Raw genomic sequence first — 19,592 nt, forward strand, 5'->3', positions numbered from 1 at the left:
GGATGATGTCAGAAGAGGGGGGAGAGTCCCCAGCGCCGAGGGAGCCCAGCACTGGAGAAAGGTAAGCGTTTAACCCCTTCCTCCCCCTAGAGCCCGGCGGGAGGGGGACCCTGAGGGCACTATAGTGGTCCTTAAACCAGCAAGCAAACACTTTTATACAAATATACAAACCATAAAAGCAAGAAAAATGTGAAAAGTATGTAATAAGTGTTTTTAAAAATTCTATAAACTTGGTCAGATTGCATTGTTGGGTACGCCTCTAAGCTAGGGGAATTTCTTCAGCTAGCGCTTTAGAATGAGACAGTTGTCTCAAAGTGATGCATGTCCCTTTAAACTGAATGTGCAATAAAAGAAGTTTAAAAATTAGATCTCTCTTTACAGGAGTGGTAACATGCAGGGCAGATGTGACCAGTGCTGTATAAAATAATTGATTTAACTACTAAATGGCAGAGAATTGAGATTGTTTTGGTACTTATAGCGTCTCTTTAACAATGGTTGGCTATGTGTCTTTCCGTTGCTTTATGGTCCTTCACCCGTAAATGAATTCAATATGTAAAACTTACTGTGTCCCCATAATGCATTGCACTGACGATCTCTGGTTTTACAACGGCCACCATAGCATCGACCCTATTAAAAGCAAATAAATTGAAACAGTATCACTGTGAGAGCAAATATAAATCTAAGTGAAAATTGAAAAAAAAGGTATTTTCAACTTTCAGGCGTCCTTCAACTGACTGAAATGTGAGTTAATGTGTTGTGTGTGTTTGTGTCCAAGGATAATGACCTAGATATGTCCTAACGATAACACCATAATACAGGGACACACAGAAATGCAGAATATATTCATAGAACAATGCTCATTGAGCTGTGACGCATTATTAACCCTTTCAGAGCCATACCCTGACCGTGTGGAGGTTAACAAAGGCTGGCCTCTCAGATATTAATCTGAATGACGCACAATCCACTATACCAGGCATAGGCAACCTTCGGCACTGCATATGTTTTGGACTACACCTCCCACGATGCTTTGCCAGCATTATGGGTGCATGAGCATTATGGGGGATGTAGTCCACAACACCTGGAGTGCCGAAGGTTGCCTATCCCTGCACTATACTTTCTTATCTGTTGGTTAATCTTTACACACTTTTATGCTAGAAAACATCAACAAGCGGAATATCACCTGTTCGTTGTCGCAAAAGTATCCATCTTGTTTGTGTAGGTTTGGCGGACACTGTAAACATGAAATAGGAGATCGTTACTGAAAAAGAAAGGTGTTTATTTTTACTAACACCAATCACCTAATTCATTTTCTCATTGTTCTCTTGACAGAACTCACCACACTGGAGTCTCCGGGGCAGGTCTCGGGCACATCACATTCATTAACAGGCTCCCGGCAAGTTGTTCCTCTTGGCTCGTACTGTGAAGAAAAAACTTAGCAGTATATTTTTTGCAAGTCGCGGATTGGCAACTTGCGGAACAGCAAATTTTCCTTTGAAAGGTTATTTAGCATGCAGGCTCCATTCGTTTCTTGCAGTTATTAACCGTGAACTAGTTTTAAAACAATTCTGCCCACAATGATGGCCAAATGTGTAGAAAATTACGTTTTGTCGAATATATACATGCTTTGTCACTTGTATCATGAGCTAGGCCATCTTGATGGGTTTTTGGTATTCTCTTATTGAAGCGTCGATTTAATATTTTTGGATACGATTTTTAAATGATCACAATCTGTTCGAAAAACGTTTCAATTGATTATCTGCAGATGTCACCATTAAAGGCTATGCGTATTTTGTACATAAATCACAGAAACATAGAAACATTTGAAAGGTTTTTCAAACAGATTGTGTACATTTGATAATGCTTATTCAAAAGAATCAAATTAAAAGGTCTATGTGAGCACGGACATTCTTTGTTTAAATTTAGAGCAGGCAAAGGAATAGAGATGTTTTACACTACAGTGATTTAAATTATAAGTATGATATCCTAATTGACAGAGTGTGGAGAAAGGGTCAAAGAATAGCAACACTATAGTCACCTAAATTACTTTAGCTAAATAAAGCAGTTTTAGTGTATAGATCGGGGTAGTCAACCTTTTAATACCTACCGCCCACTTTTGTATCTTTGTTGATGGTAAAATTTCCTTACCACCCACCAGTGCCGCAGTAATTTTATAGCGCAATTTTGTTTTGTTTTTTAGAGGAGGGTTTTTTCAAATATGTGCTTACATTTATCATTATTTTTTCTATTTTCTATTCTTTTTTTTCGATGTGTGTTTGTGAGGTGCTGTGTGTTTGTGTGTGAATGGTGTAGTGTGTGTGTGAGGTGCAGTGTGTGTGAGGCGTGCAGTGTGTGTGTGAAGGGTGCAGTTTGTGTGTGTGAGGGGTGCAGTTTGTGTGTGAAGGGTGCTGTGCGTGAGAGGGGCAGTGTGTGTGAGGGGTGCTATGGGTGAGGGGGTGCAGTGTGTGTGTGAAGGGTGCAGTGTGTGTTTGAAGAGTGCAGTGTGCGTGAAGGGTGCTGTTTCTGTGTTAAGGATGCTGTGTGTGTGTTAAGGATGCTGTGTGTGTGTTAGATGTTCTGTGTGTGTGTGAGGGGAGCGGTGTAGTGTGCGTGAGACGGGTGCATAGGGTCTATACTGTGTGTTGGTGGGTGAGATGTGAAAATCTATCTTAATGTCTCCCCTCCCTTCTTCATAGCTTTTACCAGGGAGGGGGGCATGGGTCGGCAGGGTAGATGAAAGAATCTCCCCTGCCGGCCTTTGTCCATGGCCCTCAAAGCCCACTGGGCAGTTCCTGCAGAACCAACCACCGCCCACCTGAAATCCCAAACCGCCCAGGTTGACTATAGATCATTCCCCTGCAATTTCACTGCTCAATTCACTGTCATTTAGGAGTTAAATCACTTTGTTTCTGTTTATGCAGCCCTAGCCACACCTCCTCTGGCTATGATTGACAGAGCCTGCATGAACAAAAAAAACTGGTTTCACTTTCATATAGATGTAATTTACCTTAAATAATTGTATCTCAATCTCTAAATTGAACTTTAATCACATACAGGAGGCTCTTGCAGGGTCTAGCAGGGGATAAGAAAATCTTAAACAGAACTTGCAATAAAGAAAGCCTAAATAGGGCTCTCTTTACAGGAAGTGTTTATGGAAGGCTGTGCACGTCACATGCAGGGAGGTGTGACTAGGGTTCATAAACAAAGTGATTTAACTCCTAAATGGCAGAGGATTGAGCAGTGAGGCTGCAGGGGCATGTTCTCTACACCAAAACTGCTTCATTAAGCTAAAGTTGCTCAGGTGACTATAGTGTCCCTTTAAAGAGACACTCTAAGCACCATAACAACTTTAGTTTAAAGGACAACTGTCATCAAATCTTTACATCTATTTTTTTAAGTTTATTACATCTCATGAAATGTAATGCTATTTTTTTTTTTAAATGATATATATTGATTTCATTTTAAGAAATGTCATTTCTTTTCATCTGGCTAAGCAGCCACGTTGGGTCATATTCTACTGTTATCTGACCAACTGCGGTTCAACTTAATTTGCCCGCTGATTGCTTTGTGTGAAGTTGCAGTAGCGGGTAAGTTAGAATGAGCAGTAGCTGGTCAGGTAACAGTAGAGTCTGACACAATATTGCTACTCTGCCAGGCGAGAAAGTGATATTTTGACAAAATAAAACCAAAATTTAGATAATTCTTCAAATAAAATTTAATTAGGTTACAATAAATGTAATAAACGCTTAAAAAATTAGAAGAAAACCTGCTGATGGTTGTTCTTTTATAAAGTCGTTTTGGTTTATAAATCATGTCCCTGCAGTCCCACTACTCAATTATCTGTAGCTTAGGAGTTAAATTACTGTTTTTGGGTGACTTACACAGTCTCCCTGCACACTTCCTGAAAAAGAAGTCTAAATATTTTAGCTTCCCTTATTAAACAGTGTGTTTAATTTAGAAGTGTTTATCTCCTGCTCTGTGAATTAACAGAGCAGGAAACAAAATCTTCTAAAGCAAACACACTGCACTGTAAGATATGAAGTTGTTTGGGTGCAAAGAGTGACCCTTTAAGAAAAATGTAAGCATTCTAGATTTCCCGGGAAATCAGTGCATGCATGTATATATGTTTTAACAGGCACAGGTGCAAGTCTATGTGTTGATCAGTGTGGGTAAGACCCACATACACCCAAGAGAGACCCATTAGATATCACATCCATGGTCTTACCTTGCATCCTCTGCAGCACAAGCCGTCACTGCACATGGCATCATGGCTAAGGGTGCATTTCTTGCAGCAATTTCCGGCTCCAGATTTAGCACATTCCTGCAGAGGAAGGTTGGACATGCAGAAGCGTAGTCACTATAGCATCAGATGTGAAACGTTTACATCATTATTAACTTTTAGGAGAAGTCTAAGCATCATATATCCAAAGATGAATTAAACAGATCCTGTTAATGTGGAAATGGATCTTTCATGTTATCAATCTGTCATGGTTGGGGTCGGTACCCAGGACCGGGGTATGTAGCACATTGTGGTTATGGTGCTTAGACAGCCCCTATACATCTTAGCCTAAACTTTTACATTTGGATTTTTAATTTGCTACAATTCCATGTTGAGTGAATTTCCCCTAAATTATTTTGGGTTTTTTCAAGTTTAAGAGTTACTGAATCCTAAATCGGTAGTCATCATATTAAAAAAACTCAAAGTATAAATGGTGTAATAGCTACGCTTCAGTTAACCACAACAACCTAGAGTCGTTATCACAAGGTCCCTGTGCACCATTTCCTAAAACAGCAGCTCCACTGTGTCTGGCATAAACATAAGAAGTAAAACAAATAAATCCTTTATTTTTTACTTTTTTTTTGTCTATTGTTAATTCATCGTCTATATAATGCATAAAAAATTAGGGACATTTCAATGGTCCCTTAAATGTTAAAATTAAAAATAAAATAAGTGGACGATCTTAACATATTGAAAGAAAAAAAATGCATCCCCTACCGTTGTGCTTTTTCGGATCCCTTGGTTAATAAACTGAAAGTATCACCATAACAGCAGAGGCCAATAAAATCGTACGTATTCGCGTCATCTATGTGATGTCTAAATCTCATAGCATAGATCGAGGATACTCACAGTAGGAGAACCGCAATCACATTCCTCTCCCAACTCCACAAATCCATTCCCACAGGACGGAGCATCAAGCAGCTGGATGAAGGGACAAAGAAAGACTCAGTTGTCACTGCGTGTCCATGACGGGGTTAAGTCTATTAATCTCAGTTAGTGGAATATGCATGCCAAGAGTTCATGTTAAGGCCGAGCAATCAATATTAGTTCATGGTGGAAGCAAATCAATCTGTTCCAGGTCATTAGGGGGGCACAGCGATGAGCTTAATTCAAGATGGAAGCATAGCGAAGAATATGTGTTCAGGATAGTGAGCATTGTAGTCAGGGCTTGTTAATGATCACACATTCAGGATGGGCACTCAGTATTCAAGGAGACAGAATGGCACCTAATACTAATTCACGTTGGGGACATAGTAATCAATACTAATTGTGGGTGGGTGCTATGCAATGAGTACTTGCTCAGCAGTGTGGAATCAGTAGCCGTTCAAAGTAGGGGCATCAGTACCAATTATGGATGGACAATGGCAATCAGTGACAATTACCGATAAGGGCATAGCAATGAGTACCTGTTTAGGAGTGTTGAATCAGTACCAGTTAAGGATGGGGGCATTGCAACCAGCACTAATAACATGTGGTAGCATGGTAATAAGTACCAGTTAAGGGTGGTGGCATGGCACTGAGTACCAGTTAAGAGTGGTAGCATTGCACCGAGTACCAGTTAAGGGTGGTGGCATTGCACTGAGTTCTAGATAAGGGTGGTGGCATGGCACAGAGTACCATTTAAGGGCATGGCATAGTAATCAATACTAATTCAAGGAGGGGGCATAGTAATCAATAGTAATTCTAGGAGGTAGCATAGTAATCAACATTCATTCTGGGTGGGTGCGTAGCAATGAGTACTTGCACAGCAGTGTGGAATCAGTAGCAGTTCAAGGTAGGGTCATCAGTACCAATTATAGATGGAAAATGGCAATCAGTGACAGTTATCGATAGGGGCATAGCAATGAGAACCTGCTCGGGAGTGTAAAATCAGTATCAGTTAAGGGTGGGGTCATGGTAATAAGTACCTGTAAAGGATGGTGCTATTGTAATCAGTACCAGTGAAGGGTGGTGGTATTGCAATGAGTACCATTCAAGCGTGGTGGCATTGCAATGAGTACCATTCAAGCGTGGTGGCATTGCAATGAGTACCATTCAAGCGTGGTGGCATGGCAATGAGTACCAAACAAGCATGGTGGCATGGCAATGAGTACCATTCAAGCGTGGTGGCATGGCAATGAGTACCAAACAAGCATGGTGGCATTGTAATAAGTACCATTCAATCGTGGTGGCATTGCAATGAGTACCATTTAAGTGTGGTGGCATTGCAATGAGTACCATTCAAGCGTGGTGGCATTGCAATGAGTACTATTCAAGCGTGGTGGCATTGCAATGAGTACCATTCAAGAGTGGTGGCATTGCAATGAGTACCATTCAAGCGTGGTGGCATGGCAATGAGTACCAAACAAGCATGGTGGCATGGCAATGAGTACCAAACAAGCATGGTGGCATTGTAATAAGTACCATTCAATCGTGGTGGCATTGCAATGAGTACCATTTAAGTGTGGTGGCATTGCAATGAGTACCAAACAAGCATGGTGGCATTGCAATGAGTACCATTCAAGCGTGGTGGCATTGCAATGAGTACCATTCAAGCGTGGTGGCATGGCAATGAGTACCAAACAAGCATGGTGGCATTGTAATAAGTACCATTCAATCGTGGTGGCATTGCAATGAGTACCATTTAAGTGTGGTGGCATTGCAATGAGTACCATTCAAGTGTGGTGGCATTGCAATGAGTACCAGTTAAGAACTCCCCAACAGAAGACAGCTGGTATTGCAACTTACGAACAGTGTAAGCAAATAAAAAATAACCAGGAATAATAGGTTTCTAGAGCTTGTTGTGTGGTGAGAGAGGTCAACTTATTAGACTAAAACAGAACTGCACTAACCCGGACATTTTTTCTGAGCGCCTTAAAAGACAAACTCAAGGAGAAGACATTTGATGTTGAAAATAATGAAACTCGAATCAAAGACATTGGACAACTGGACAGAGAGAAATGAATCCAATTTCAAAATCCAAAACAAAAGTGATCACAGTACCTATCAACCTGGATTTCAACAACACAAGTAATAAAATAAAATACTATGTACTTAGTGTGTTTTATAGAGTTTACTCTGTTTTTATCCCCATTTCTATTTATCGTTGTATTTTTATTCACCACTATTATATATTTACTATCTCCACTTTTATATATGTATTTATGTTTTGACTATACTGTATGTTAATGTTATTTACTCCTATGCTCTTTTTTTTACCTCTTATCCATTTTATTTATTTTTATTTTACGAGCTGTTCTACCATTTATCTGCACTATTTTATACATTGTTTATTGATGTTCATATATTTACATTAACTACTTTATGTATTTTGCATACGTACTGTATATTGATGTTCAGATATACCTTTATATTGTTTTTTATATAATAGTGAGATTTGTCATGTAAGTACATATGAGTGTAATGTATATACACATTATCCCTTTTATTTATATGGGATTTTATAGGATTATCCCCTATTGGACCAAGATACCAATTACATATCCACAGACGGGGATTGTATCGCCCAGACATTCTAAATTAAAGTTTATCAGCTCCATACACTGTAAGTGCATCTCCTTTTGTTTTCTTTAATCAAAAAAAGTTACATACTACACTATATTCTACTTCTTCTCCTCTCTTCTTGTTGCATATTGACCTGTATCTGAGGAGTTGTCCAAGGCGCTACTTCCCTCTTCTTGGACACAAATAAACAATACGATTGCACTTCATATATTTCCCTTCGTTTTGTGATACAACAGTTGTTTTTATTGGACATGGAGTATTTTTTCAGGCAGCACAGCTTTTGACGTGATCATCAAGTTTCGAGGGGAATTATTGCTCTCCTGGAATAGTCATTGATTAGGATCTATTATGTGGCTAGGCAGACCACCACTGACTCTCCATACATGCTTATTGTATCTTGAAAACTTGCTTTTCGACAGGCTTTCACTCTCTGCAAATCTAAAACAACAATTTTCAGAAATTCCCTTCTCGATCTTGGAGTTTATCCCTATAGAATGTTGTAGAGACCACCACATATCACTCAACAAATGACTTATTTGTTTTTTCTCAAACAAAACACGGGCAGCATTGCTTTTGTATCATTACATCCCATGCCCTTTTCTGACAATGTTATCTAACAAGATATTTAGCAAGACAGCCATGCCCAGTCTAATGCCACATTGACATAGAATTCCCATGGCCATGCTGAGATTACTTTTGTTGAGGAAAGGCAAAAGTCTCAGTTTCCTTGCCTGACGCCAGCTGCTAGACCTGGAACTGGGTAAAGAAGACAGGAAGATATTCAATCTGAAACACTGATAATGGCTATTTGTGGACACCACAAGAGAAGGAATAGAATAGGAACACAAGTAATTGTGTTTGCTTTGTGAAGTCAAATAACTACATTGTACAGAATTGGTGTATAGTTAAAGGGACACTATAGTCACCATAACTACTTTAGCTTAATGAAGCAGTTTTGGTGTATAGAACATGCCCCTGCAGACTCACTGCTCAACTCTCTGCCATTTAGGAGTTAAATCACTTTGTTTATGAACCCTAGTTACACCTCCCTGCATGTGACTTACACAGCCTTCCTAAACACTTCCTGTAAAGAGTCACCTAAAGTTTACACTTCCTTTATTGCATATTCTGTTTAATTTAGAATACCTTATCTCCTGCTCTGTTATTAACTTGTTAGATGCTACTGGAGTTTACTGTATGTAAAGTTTAATTTACAGAACAGGAAATAAAAACGTTGAAAGTAAGTTATCTGATCGAAAATTAAACCATTTTGTTTTTATGCAGGCTCTGTCAGTCACAGCCACGGGAGGTGTAGCGAGGGCTGCATAAACAAAAACTGAATTATTGAACTCATTAATGGCGGAGAATTGAGCAATAGAAAAACTTCAGAGGCATGATCTATACACCAAAACTGCTTCATTAAGCTAGAGTTGTTTTGGTGATTATAGTGTCCCTTTAATGTATCGTTATTTGAAGACTGTCTTCTTACCTTGAGAGGTTTATTAAAAAGACAGCTTCCACCTCCATCTTGCAGAAATTGGTTGTATTCATCAATACTGCAGCGAGAGAACTTCTGGGGTAGATAATACCTTTAGAAGAAGAAATATAATTTTTTGTAATAAATATTTTAAAGTTACCAATAATCCAATGGTAACTTGCGTTTGTATTTAGAAGCGACATTTGATGTGCACCGTCAATTGGAGAGACAAACTCATAGTAATGTAATGGCTACATGTTCTGGCAATTGTATCAAGTAGTCGCAACCTTTTATTCCATAATTGCCCAGGAGGCCAGTAAACCATTATGGGACATGATGAAATCTGGAATGCCCCCTCCCCTTCCCCCGGTTTACATATCTAATCCCGTCCTAACCATTCCATGTCTCTAATTATTATTTGTAGGATCCTTCAAATTCCCCTCACATTCTGAACATTGGAATAAAGTCAGAAAAACTGAAAAATAAAAAAATAAAAAAGCAGATTATATCCATTAAATGAATGGGCGAGGAACGGGAATCTAAGTGCCTTTGTACTATCCAGCCGATGTTCTCTGCAATGTACTAACTGTTGGGTTTAATGAGTTGTTTCCCACTGGCGACGTCAACAAATTTTACAGGACTCATTGGGGATTATGTTTAAAAACTGCTGTTTCTGCCTTAATATTTCACTGGTGCCAAGTCTGTATGTCTTTTCGGTTTTTACTTTGTCAATTGAATGCAACAATTTTTCTTCCTCGACAATAACTTACCGGGATAGAAAACAATCTGCCATATCAATAAGTGTTAACATTTGTCAAAAAATACTTTTATATATATATCGGTCTGGTCAAAATTATGGTCAAATGATAAAATAAAACCGCAAATTGAAAATGACAGACAAAAGTAAAAAGAGCATAAAAAGTAGAAATCTGGCGTTCTCAAGCACACAAGGGAATAAACAGGCGCAAATTAAGAACATTGCAAAATAATGGAGGAACGTTTGATCAAGGCACTTTTACACTTAACACCCAATGTATCTCATATGTTGGATCAAATCCTGAGGCTGGATACATGCATTCACTTTTCATTTTACGGTGACCTTGTTATGGAAAAATATCTAAAAGAATGATAGGTCACATACCCCGTGTCTTCCATGATGCAACCCAGCCACAGGTCCGGACACTTGCAGTCACCTATTGAGAGACAGCCACATTACTGCACTTCATCAAGGCATTGCTTGGGTTAAAGCATGTAGATCCATATTCCACATTGGGGTGTTACCAGCTGATGTGCGGGGTTTATTCCACATCATCCCGAGATTCTGTCCCAGGGTCTCTGCCAACGTTACAGCCATGCCACCGATAGTGCCATACTACACACAGAAAGAAAATGCAATTGTCAGCATGCAAACTGCAAAAGTCAATGTATACAAACACATCACACTTTGTAACCAGTTTTGTTAAAAGAACAGTATGGGCACCATAACAACTTCATGGAAATTAAGTTATTATGGTGCCCAGAGGTCCCTGGTGCTTTCTTATTTGAAGGGCTTAAACCATTCTTGAACTGTTTAACCCCAAAGGTCGCTTTTCAGCGCCGGATCTCCCTTTCCCCAGCAGCACCCGGTCAGGGACCTCTGGGCACCATAACAACTTTATTTCAATGAAGTTGTTATGGTGCCCATACACTTCCTTTAATAAACTATAAGTAAAAGTATGCATTGTTCTTCTGCTATAAGATAACAAACAAATGTTAATACAAATATAGCTGTTAAAGTAAAGGCAGTGAGACGTGAAATATATAGTTTTTGGATATGATGCTTGGAGTGTTCTTTTAATTATACAATACAGTTTTACATTACTAACACACTAACCTCATTCACGCCCCCGGATTGGGTCGGGGAGCAAATCCCCCCAAAATACGCTGTCCCGCTGCGACTGCTCTTAAATGTGCGCCCTCTAGATATAAAAAATACAGTTGTGTGAGGGGGACATTGTTTGACAATAAGTAAGACAAAAGAAGCATCCATAACTTGGGTAATAATTTACTTCCAGTTCTACTAATTTAGCCTGAATTATGCAACACAACAGTGAACTAACCACCTATAATGGCAAGATTATGGATTCCATGAGGGAATTTTATAAACATTCTAACTGTAACACCAAGGGTTACTCAGTCAGCAATCTCAGTAACTTCAAAAATGTATTTCTGATTTAAGGCCAAAGTAGCTGAGATGGAATCATTGCTGACCTGGAGAATTTGCTGGCCGGGAAGAAAGCCCATAAGGAACAGTGAATGAAAAATTGACAAAACAATCATTTGCAAAATGGAAACATTAGACATTTAATAATGAATAAATTACTGAGATAAAAATAAAAAAAACATGGCATTTCTGCTTAAAATGGTAAGGTCCATTCCTATATATTTGCCAAGCAGAGTAATGGTAATCCCCAGAGGGATTATCATGTAATATAACGATAATGTGATAACAAGAAAAAGGAAACTCAAAAGGCTGGAAAGTGGGGGGGGGGGGGGGAGGAAAAGACACTCCCGTATCCCACTGCCGAGCCTCCAGAGTATAGAGGTCACCTGGACTGGTTAAAAAGGGGGTAACCCTGGAAATTGTAGAAAAAAGGAAGAAAAAACCCAAAAAGGGATGTCTTATATAAAGACCGCCCAGAGGGTAAATACCCAGTCCAATCTCAATAGTAGTGTAGTTGCCAAAAAAATAAAAAAGCCTTTATTGAAATCTATTAAAAATCTGGGTTATCAGTGATGGACAGAATAATATAGGGAGAAATATGTATGGTAGGAACAGGGCTAGTCAGGAGCCTAATAGCCAAAAGGAACCCTCACAAAAAACGGAGAGGGGATAGAAGGCAATATGTACTCCCATACATAACTCAGGTAACAAAGCAGTAGGAGAGAACAGGGAAAGGGAGAAACACACACTCCCAACCAAACAGTAGTGCTATGCTAATACCCTATCTCCTATAAAACACCTTCGTGGGTGTTCTAATCTAAATGCTGTCATAACATCTGAATCCCCAGGTTACACACACATGCTAGAAAAACATAAATGAAAAAGGTGCTCAGAGCAAAGTGCTCAAAGAGTATTAAAAACACAGAAGAACCCGACGTACGTTTCGGCGTGACCACACGCCGTCCTCAGGGGTATCAGCAGTGAGCAGAAACTGTCCGGGTGGTAAATTTATACCTTAAGCTCATAAGCTTTATTGTAATCACCTGTGATTGTGTCTAAGCTGCTCTGGTCCTCCTGCGAATGGGGCTGTGAATGTGAAGTTATGAGCACAATGTGTGATTGTCTATGAGTTATAGAATAAGTTGTCGCTAACCCTATAAGACTCACGAGAAGAGGTGAGTTGTGTCGCTGTACTCTGGGATCTCCGTACTCCGATACCTCATGAAGTCTTCCAACACTTGCAGAGGGTCCTCACTCACAGATATCTTATCTGCAGACGTCCACGTTTCCATGCCGACTAATACAATCTTCGTATTCAATTGGTCCCTAAAAATCTAGGGGTGTGAAGTGAGGAATGAAAGTGGTGGTGGGGTGGGGGGGACCAGAGGAAGGAGGGGGGAACTGATTAGGGAATCTGTGGAGGTAGAAGGGGCAGAGAGGTGGAGGACACTGACAATCCCAAATTATAACAAGTCCTATAAGAGATTAATTAAGGGGCTTTTATTTATCTCCTGAAGGATTTCAGTACGCTATTTTACCAAGGAGTCTCTCATCAAGGGCAGAGTCCATACTAAAACCCATAACAACTCAGCCTAATTGTTTAAGCAACACTCCAAGCACCATAACAACTACAGTGTGCTGTAGTGGTTATGGTGCCAAGAGTCGCCTTGTGCCGCCCCATTGTAAGTGGTCAAACCATTTTAGAATAGTTTAGCTACTGTCTCTATGTCAGAAGTAGTGGAGGCAAGGAGTGGCTCCTAGCAGACCCCCAGTAAGAATTCAAATCACTCCAAAACGGTTTTACTATTTACAATGGTGGGGTGTCAGGGAACTCCTCGCACCATAACCACTACCGTGTGCTGTAGTGGTTGTGGTGCTAAGTGTATTCCTTTAGTTTAGCCCTTGCACAATGTTTTATGAAGCAAGATGACTGCTATCTATCAATAAATAAGGTCTGTGATGTCAAAAGTTATCTGATAACGACTAAGGAGTTTACATAGTCACAAACAAATAAGCAATTCAAGGGCAGTAAGAGACTAATACACTTTAATATATATTAAAATAAATAATAAATTTTTAAAAAGTACCACTATGCAGGGATAGTAAACCCAAGAACTATTAAATGTTAGGGAGTATGATGGGAATTGTAGTTAACAAAAACACGTGTCAGAGTTAGGAATCCCAGCTCTAGGGGTGTTATCTGAACAATTACAATTATGCAAATCTTATGGGGAAAAAAAAAACATTATTATTATTATTATTACAACTTAGGTAGGTGTACAAAATCTATAGAGAGTCTCGGGTGGGCTACTCACAGCATCAGCTAAGTTCACAACCGATTTGGCAAAACCACTGGTGAGGCCTACAGATTTATGGTGCTGCACAAACTGAAAGAGAATTAGAGAAACATACAAAGGTAAGACCAGATGTGATTATGGTATCACCAGACGCAATGACAAGAGCACCACTCCCACCACTCACAGCAGGGTTCTCAAGAAAAGTAGCTGTAACTATCACATCTCCCCATAAAGGGAGCAACCACTAGAGCAAGGGATAGGCAACCTTCGGCACTCCAGATGTTTTGGATTACATCCCCCATAATGCTCTTACACCCATAAGGCTGGCAAAGCGTCATGGGAGATGTAGTCCAAAACATCTAGAGTGCCGAAGATTGCCTATGCCTGCGACTAGACTGTGATAATACTATACAGATCTCTTTTAATAAATGTATATCAGCGCAGAAACAAAATCTGCTCTATTTATGAGCTATTTAAATCCAGAGAGAAAGAGAGAGAGAGAGATAAAGATGAGAGAGATAAAGATGAGAGAGATAAAGATGAGAGAGATAAAGAATGACTAAAGAACTACACAGGATTACCTACTAAAGTGAGAATTCAAAGTGAATTTTAAAGTCAAAATAGCCAAACTGGAAAAAATTTCTAAGCCAGCTAAGCTTGTAGTTCAGCTGCCTTGGCCTTAAATTTGAAATTCACTAAGAATTCACTTTGAATTCTCATTTTAGTAAATAAGCCCTGATAGATATATCGGCAGACACACAGACAGACAGGAAGGTGGACAAATGGTATCGTAATTCCATCAATCTTGTGCATATTACAGACCATGTTTATCAACGAAGAAGAAGTCTAGGGATAAAAATTTTACATTCGGATGAACCAACAGTAACATTCCATTGGTTTCTATGGCGATTACATCAATCTAGACATTTATCTCAGTACAGCACCTATTTTACCACGATAAATATGACTCTATATCCCATAGATATTAAGATGTGAAATCCACTCTCTGTGCTATAATACTTACTAGCTGTCGATCGTTCACAACCATCAGCTCGATGTATTTGGTTTCAGTTAGAGCCGAATGGACCGTCCGACGGACCTGGGAAAAGTAAGCGAAACCTGTACACATATTTATTGATACAGATCAAGACAACGCCATGGTTTAATTAGAGCAACCAATGACATATATTTATAGATCTGAGTGCCCATTACAGCAAATAATCTATTAATAAGGGTTGGGATATTTTCTTAGAACATGGTAAATCATTCTTACTTACAGTAAGACCTTTAGTGGGTTTACAGTACACCAAAGATGATCATTTACATGTTAACAATCTCAAGGAATGTCAAAGATATGATATTTTATATGTTAACAATGGCTGCATCCATCGAGGGGCGTTCAAAGGTTTTCGGTGATCACTGTCTGTACCTCTGCATACGGCAAGCACAAGCTGGTGGTATGCAGTGGGACAGAGAGTTATATAAAGTGTTAATGAACTCCCAGGAATGGCTGTGAGCTTCAAAGGGTAAGGGTTTGATATCTCTAAGTCCACTAAAGACCCAAGGTACCCCAGCTGTACATCTTTCACGTTACTCTATCGCCCCCTGTTGATCAGTTTCATGAGCACGTCATTTGCACCCAATTTCATTCTCTTGGGTTATGGTTTAATTTATTATTGCAACCCATTAATTATAACCTGTAAACTATAGCCATACATGTACATTTATAGGAATACACATACACCCTACAATTAACCATTACACTTACCTGCCTTTTCCTGCGGATTTTGGAGCTGGAAGGAATCTCTTTGTGAAATTCACAACCTGAAGCACAGAAACATGATATCAAAATGTGAGTATTATGTAAATAAACAAACAAATACACATCCAACACATACAAACACACACACACATACATACAAACACAAACACACACACACACATACAAACACACACACACATACAAGCACACATACACACACACACAAACACACACACACACACACATACAAACACACACATACAAACACACACATACAAACACACACACACACACAAACACACACATACAAACACACACACATACAAACACACACACATACAAACACACCCAAGACAAAGAATTTAAGAAAAACAAAAGCCCTTTGCTGTAGTGAGCAGATAATTACTTGCTGCTTTAAATAATGTACATTGTATACAGCTCTGACTGCGCTACGACAGCATGTCCAACAATGTACCAAAAAATATATATATAAAAAAAAAAAATTCGAAGTGCTAGGTTCTAAAATGTGTTATTGAGTGCTAAAAGTGGGGCCATCACCATGGAAACCGGTGGAACAAGCACATCACATTGATGACTCCTGCCATTTTATATTTTTGCACCAAGTTTTAGAACAGAACAAAAATTAACGTGAGAATTGCAAGAAGTTTGAAGTGAATGCAAAGTAAATTTCAAGATATAATTAAAGAAAAAAAAAAGATTAAATTAGATAAACATTTCCAAGCCAATTTAGTTTTCGGGTTGGCGATTTTGGTCTTAAATCGGAAATTCAACTTTGAATTTTTTTGACAATTCTCATGTTAGCTGTGATAAATCTCTCCCGACAGTAAAATAGAGACCATCTCTCTACAATTAGATGTACATCACATGCAGAGATCTGGACACTCTGTGTACTGACCCCATATCTTACAGACCATCACGTGTAATTACATCTGTAGGGATGATAACATGTGTACAAGTCACTGTATACCTGGTTTTGTGCATCTTGTTGTGGGTTGGATCACATGAGGCCATCTGTCCATTTTCTAAAAGAAATACAATTTTGGAGAACGATAAAACGATATAACAAGCCAAGGAGATAGTTTAAATGTGTATGTAAGCATACCTTAAGGTGTACATATATTTAGTATTTTTATATTTATTTAATAAACAGAAATCTTCCCTTATTTTACGTTACTGCGTCTCGTTTTCCTTGTTTGTTACAAATGACAGCAACTATTAAACTCTCTTTTATTCCTGCCCTGGGAGAGGGTCATCTCGGCCTCTTCTCTTCTCACAGGTAAGTATTGGGACCTTATAGCACATGCATAGAAATCGCTGCACACGGCCAGTCCAATACTTCCTGATCTTAAAATATTACCAGCCTACAATGCTGCTTATTGCTACCACCCTTGTGCAGTATGGGTGTCCCTAGACACAACGCAGTTCTGGGCTATAAATGTCCCAGCCATCCCAAGATTAGGAAATTAACAGGTTGCTTGTGTTTGGACATAAACCACTATTTCAGCTCCTCTCCCATTAATGAAATGCTGGAAGAAATATCTCCTTAACACAGCTTTATTTATATCAGCACAGCGCGCTGTAGTGGTTATAGTACTTTAATCTAGAAAACCATTTAATATAAAAGGAAAATAATACCATCTCAGGCTTTCGGAGATATATATTCACGTACATAAATTCAGTCCACATTCAAGCTGCTTTTTTTTACCAATAATACTGGCCAGATATCAGATTGTCTTGTAAAATGCTATAAGTATGTAGCCAAATATGTGGACCAATCATTAATTGTATACACAGATATCTGTATTTATTTTCCTAGAATCTATTCATTGTTTTATGATGGATTGAGAACTGCTTACCTCCACGTTGTGTTCCATAGGAAATAATGTGTATGTGTACAAGGTATCAGAAAAGGCACCGCTGTGAGAACAGACAAAGAAGAACACCAGGTATGTGATTAATACATTGACACTTTTGGTATTTGCACGTAAAGTGTTTAAAGCGATATTATTAGTGAATTTGGTGTGACAATAGTTACAAAATGATGAGTGTTTTAACATGAACAAGTTGGTAGATGAAAGACAGAACATAGTTACTCACTGGAAGGCACTCACCTGAGTCCGTGGCAGGTAGAAATGGCAGCCCATGATCCCTCAATCCCTCTCACATGGCCTTGATAGTAACAGTGATCACCTACTTCACCTGGTGTCTGGATAGATACAAGGATATTCCTGTTATATAAGTAACATTCTCCCAAACCATTCTCCATGTAACCTCTCTCTATAACTCCTCCTATTACTCCATGTAACCTCTCTCTATAACTCCTCCTATTACTCCATGTAACCTCTCCCTATAACTCCTCCTATTACTCCATATAACCTCTCTCTATAACTCCTCCTATTACTCCATATAACCTCTCTCTATAACTCCTCCTATTACTCCATATAACCTCTCTCTATAACTCCTCCTATAACTCCATGTAACCTCTCCCTATAACGCCTCCTATTACTCCATATAACCTCTCCCTATAACTCCTCCTATTACTCCATATAACCTCTCCCTATAACTCCTCCCATTACTCCATATAACCTCTCTCTATAACTCCTCCTATAACTCCATGTAACCTCTCTCTATAACTCCTCCTATTACTCCATGTAACCTCTCCCTATAACTCCTCCTATTACTCCATATAACCTCTCCCTATAACTCCTCCTATTACTCCATATAACCTCTCTCTATAACTCCTCCTATTACTCCATATAACCTCTCCCTATAACTCCTCCTATTACTCCATATAACCTCTCCCTATAACTCCTCCCATTACTCCATATAACCTCTCTCTATAACTCCTCCTATAACTCCATGTAACCTCTCTCTATAACTCCTCCTATTACTCCATGTAACCTCTCCCTATAACTCATCCTATTACTCCATATAACCTCTCCCTATAACTCCTCCTATTACTCCATATAACCTCTCTCTATAACTCCTCCTATTACTCCATATAACCTCTCCCTATAACTCCTCCTATTACTCCATATAACCTCTCCCTATAACTCCTCCTATTACTCCATATAACCTCTCCCTATAACTCCTCCTTTTACTCCACATAACCTCTCCCTATAACTCCTCCTATTACTCCATATAACCTCTCCCTATAACTCCTCATATTACTCCATATAACCTCTCTCTATGACTCCTCCTATTACTCCATATAACCTCTCCCTATAACTCCTCCTATTACTCCATATAACCTATCTCTATAACTCCTCCTATTACTCCATATAACCTCTCCCTATAACTCCTCCTATTACTCCATATACCCTCTCCCTATAACTCCTCCTATTACTCCATATAACCTCTCTCTATAGCTCCTCCTATTACTCCATATAACCTCTTCCTATAACTCCTCCTATTACTCCATATAACCTCTCTCTATAACTCCTCCTATTACTCCATATAACCTCTCCCTATAACTCATCCTATTACTCCATATAACCTCTCTCTGTAACTCCTCCTATTATTCCATATAACCTCTCTCTATAACTCCTCCTATTACTCCACATAACCTCTTCCTATAACTCCTCATATTACTCCATATAACCTCTCTCTATAACTCCTCCTATTACTCCATATAACCTCTCCCTATAACTCCTCCTATTACTCCATATAACCTCTCTCTATAACTCCTCCTATTACTCCATATAACCTCTCTCTATAACTCCTCCTATTACTCCATATAACCTCTTCCTATAACTCCTCATATTACTCCATATAACCTCTCTCTATAACTCCTCCTATTACTCCATATAACCTCTCCCTATAACTCCTCCTATTACTCCATATAACCTCTCTCTATAACTCCTCCTATTACTCCATATAACCTCTCTCTATAACTCCTCCTATTACTCCATATAACCTCTCTCTATAACTCCTCCTATAACTCCATATAACCTCTCTCTATAACTCCTCCTATTACGCCATATAACCTCTCTCTATAGCTCCTCCTATTCAGGGCCGGCGCGTCCATAAGGCGGCACAGGCGGCCGCCTTAG

The 19,592-nt window shown here is 39.1% G+C and overlaps 1 protein-coding gene and 1 long non-coding RNA gene across 2 annotated transcripts in view; both read right to left on the reverse strand.

The window, feature by feature from the left end:
• The window catches only part of LOC134614992 (uncharacterized), a 420,807-nt gene that overhangs the window by 9,473 nt on the left and 391,742 nt on the right, over positions 1-19,592 (reverse strand). The gene's annotated exons all lie outside the window — the stretch shown is intronic.
• Positions 1-19,592, reverse strand: part of ADAM11 (ADAM metallopeptidase domain 11) — a 46,950-nt gene that overhangs the window by 8,767 nt on the left and 18,591 nt on the right. Inside the window, exons 5-20 of the mRNA XM_063459316.1 lie at positions 17,652-17,746; positions 17,397-17,457; positions 16,508-16,562; positions 15,526-15,581; positions 14,782-14,856; positions 13,776-13,847; positions 12,628-12,794; positions 11,131-11,215; positions 10,539-10,629; positions 10,399-10,450; positions 9,270-9,369; positions 5,126-5,197; positions 4,223-4,318; positions 1,337-1,417; positions 1,181-1,231; positions 564-627 (exon numbers count right to left, since the gene is read on the reverse strand). Coding sequence (XP_063315386.1) covers positions 564-627; positions 1,181-1,231; positions 1,337-1,417; positions 4,223-4,318; positions 5,126-5,197; positions 9,270-9,369; positions 10,399-10,450; positions 10,539-10,629; positions 11,131-11,215; positions 12,628-12,794; positions 13,776-13,847; positions 14,782-14,856; positions 15,526-15,581; positions 16,508-16,562; positions 17,397-17,457; positions 17,652-17,746 — 1,273 coding nt within the window. The remainder of the gene's footprint in view (positions 1-563; positions 628-1,180; positions 1,232-1,336; positions 1,418-4,222; positions 4,319-5,125; positions 5,198-9,269; positions 9,370-10,398; positions 10,451-10,538; positions 10,630-11,130; positions 11,216-12,627; positions 12,795-13,775; positions 13,848-14,781; positions 14,857-15,525; positions 15,582-16,507; positions 16,563-17,396; positions 17,458-17,651; positions 17,747-19,592) is intronic.

Source organism: Pelobates fuscus, chromosome 6 (genome assembly GCF_036172605.1).
Source record: "Pelobates fuscus isolate aPelFus1 chromosome 6, aPelFus1.pri, whole genome shotgun sequence".
NCBI classification, from domain to species: domain Eukaryota; kingdom Metazoa; phylum Chordata; class Amphibia; order Anura; family Pelobatidae; genus Pelobates; species Pelobates fuscus.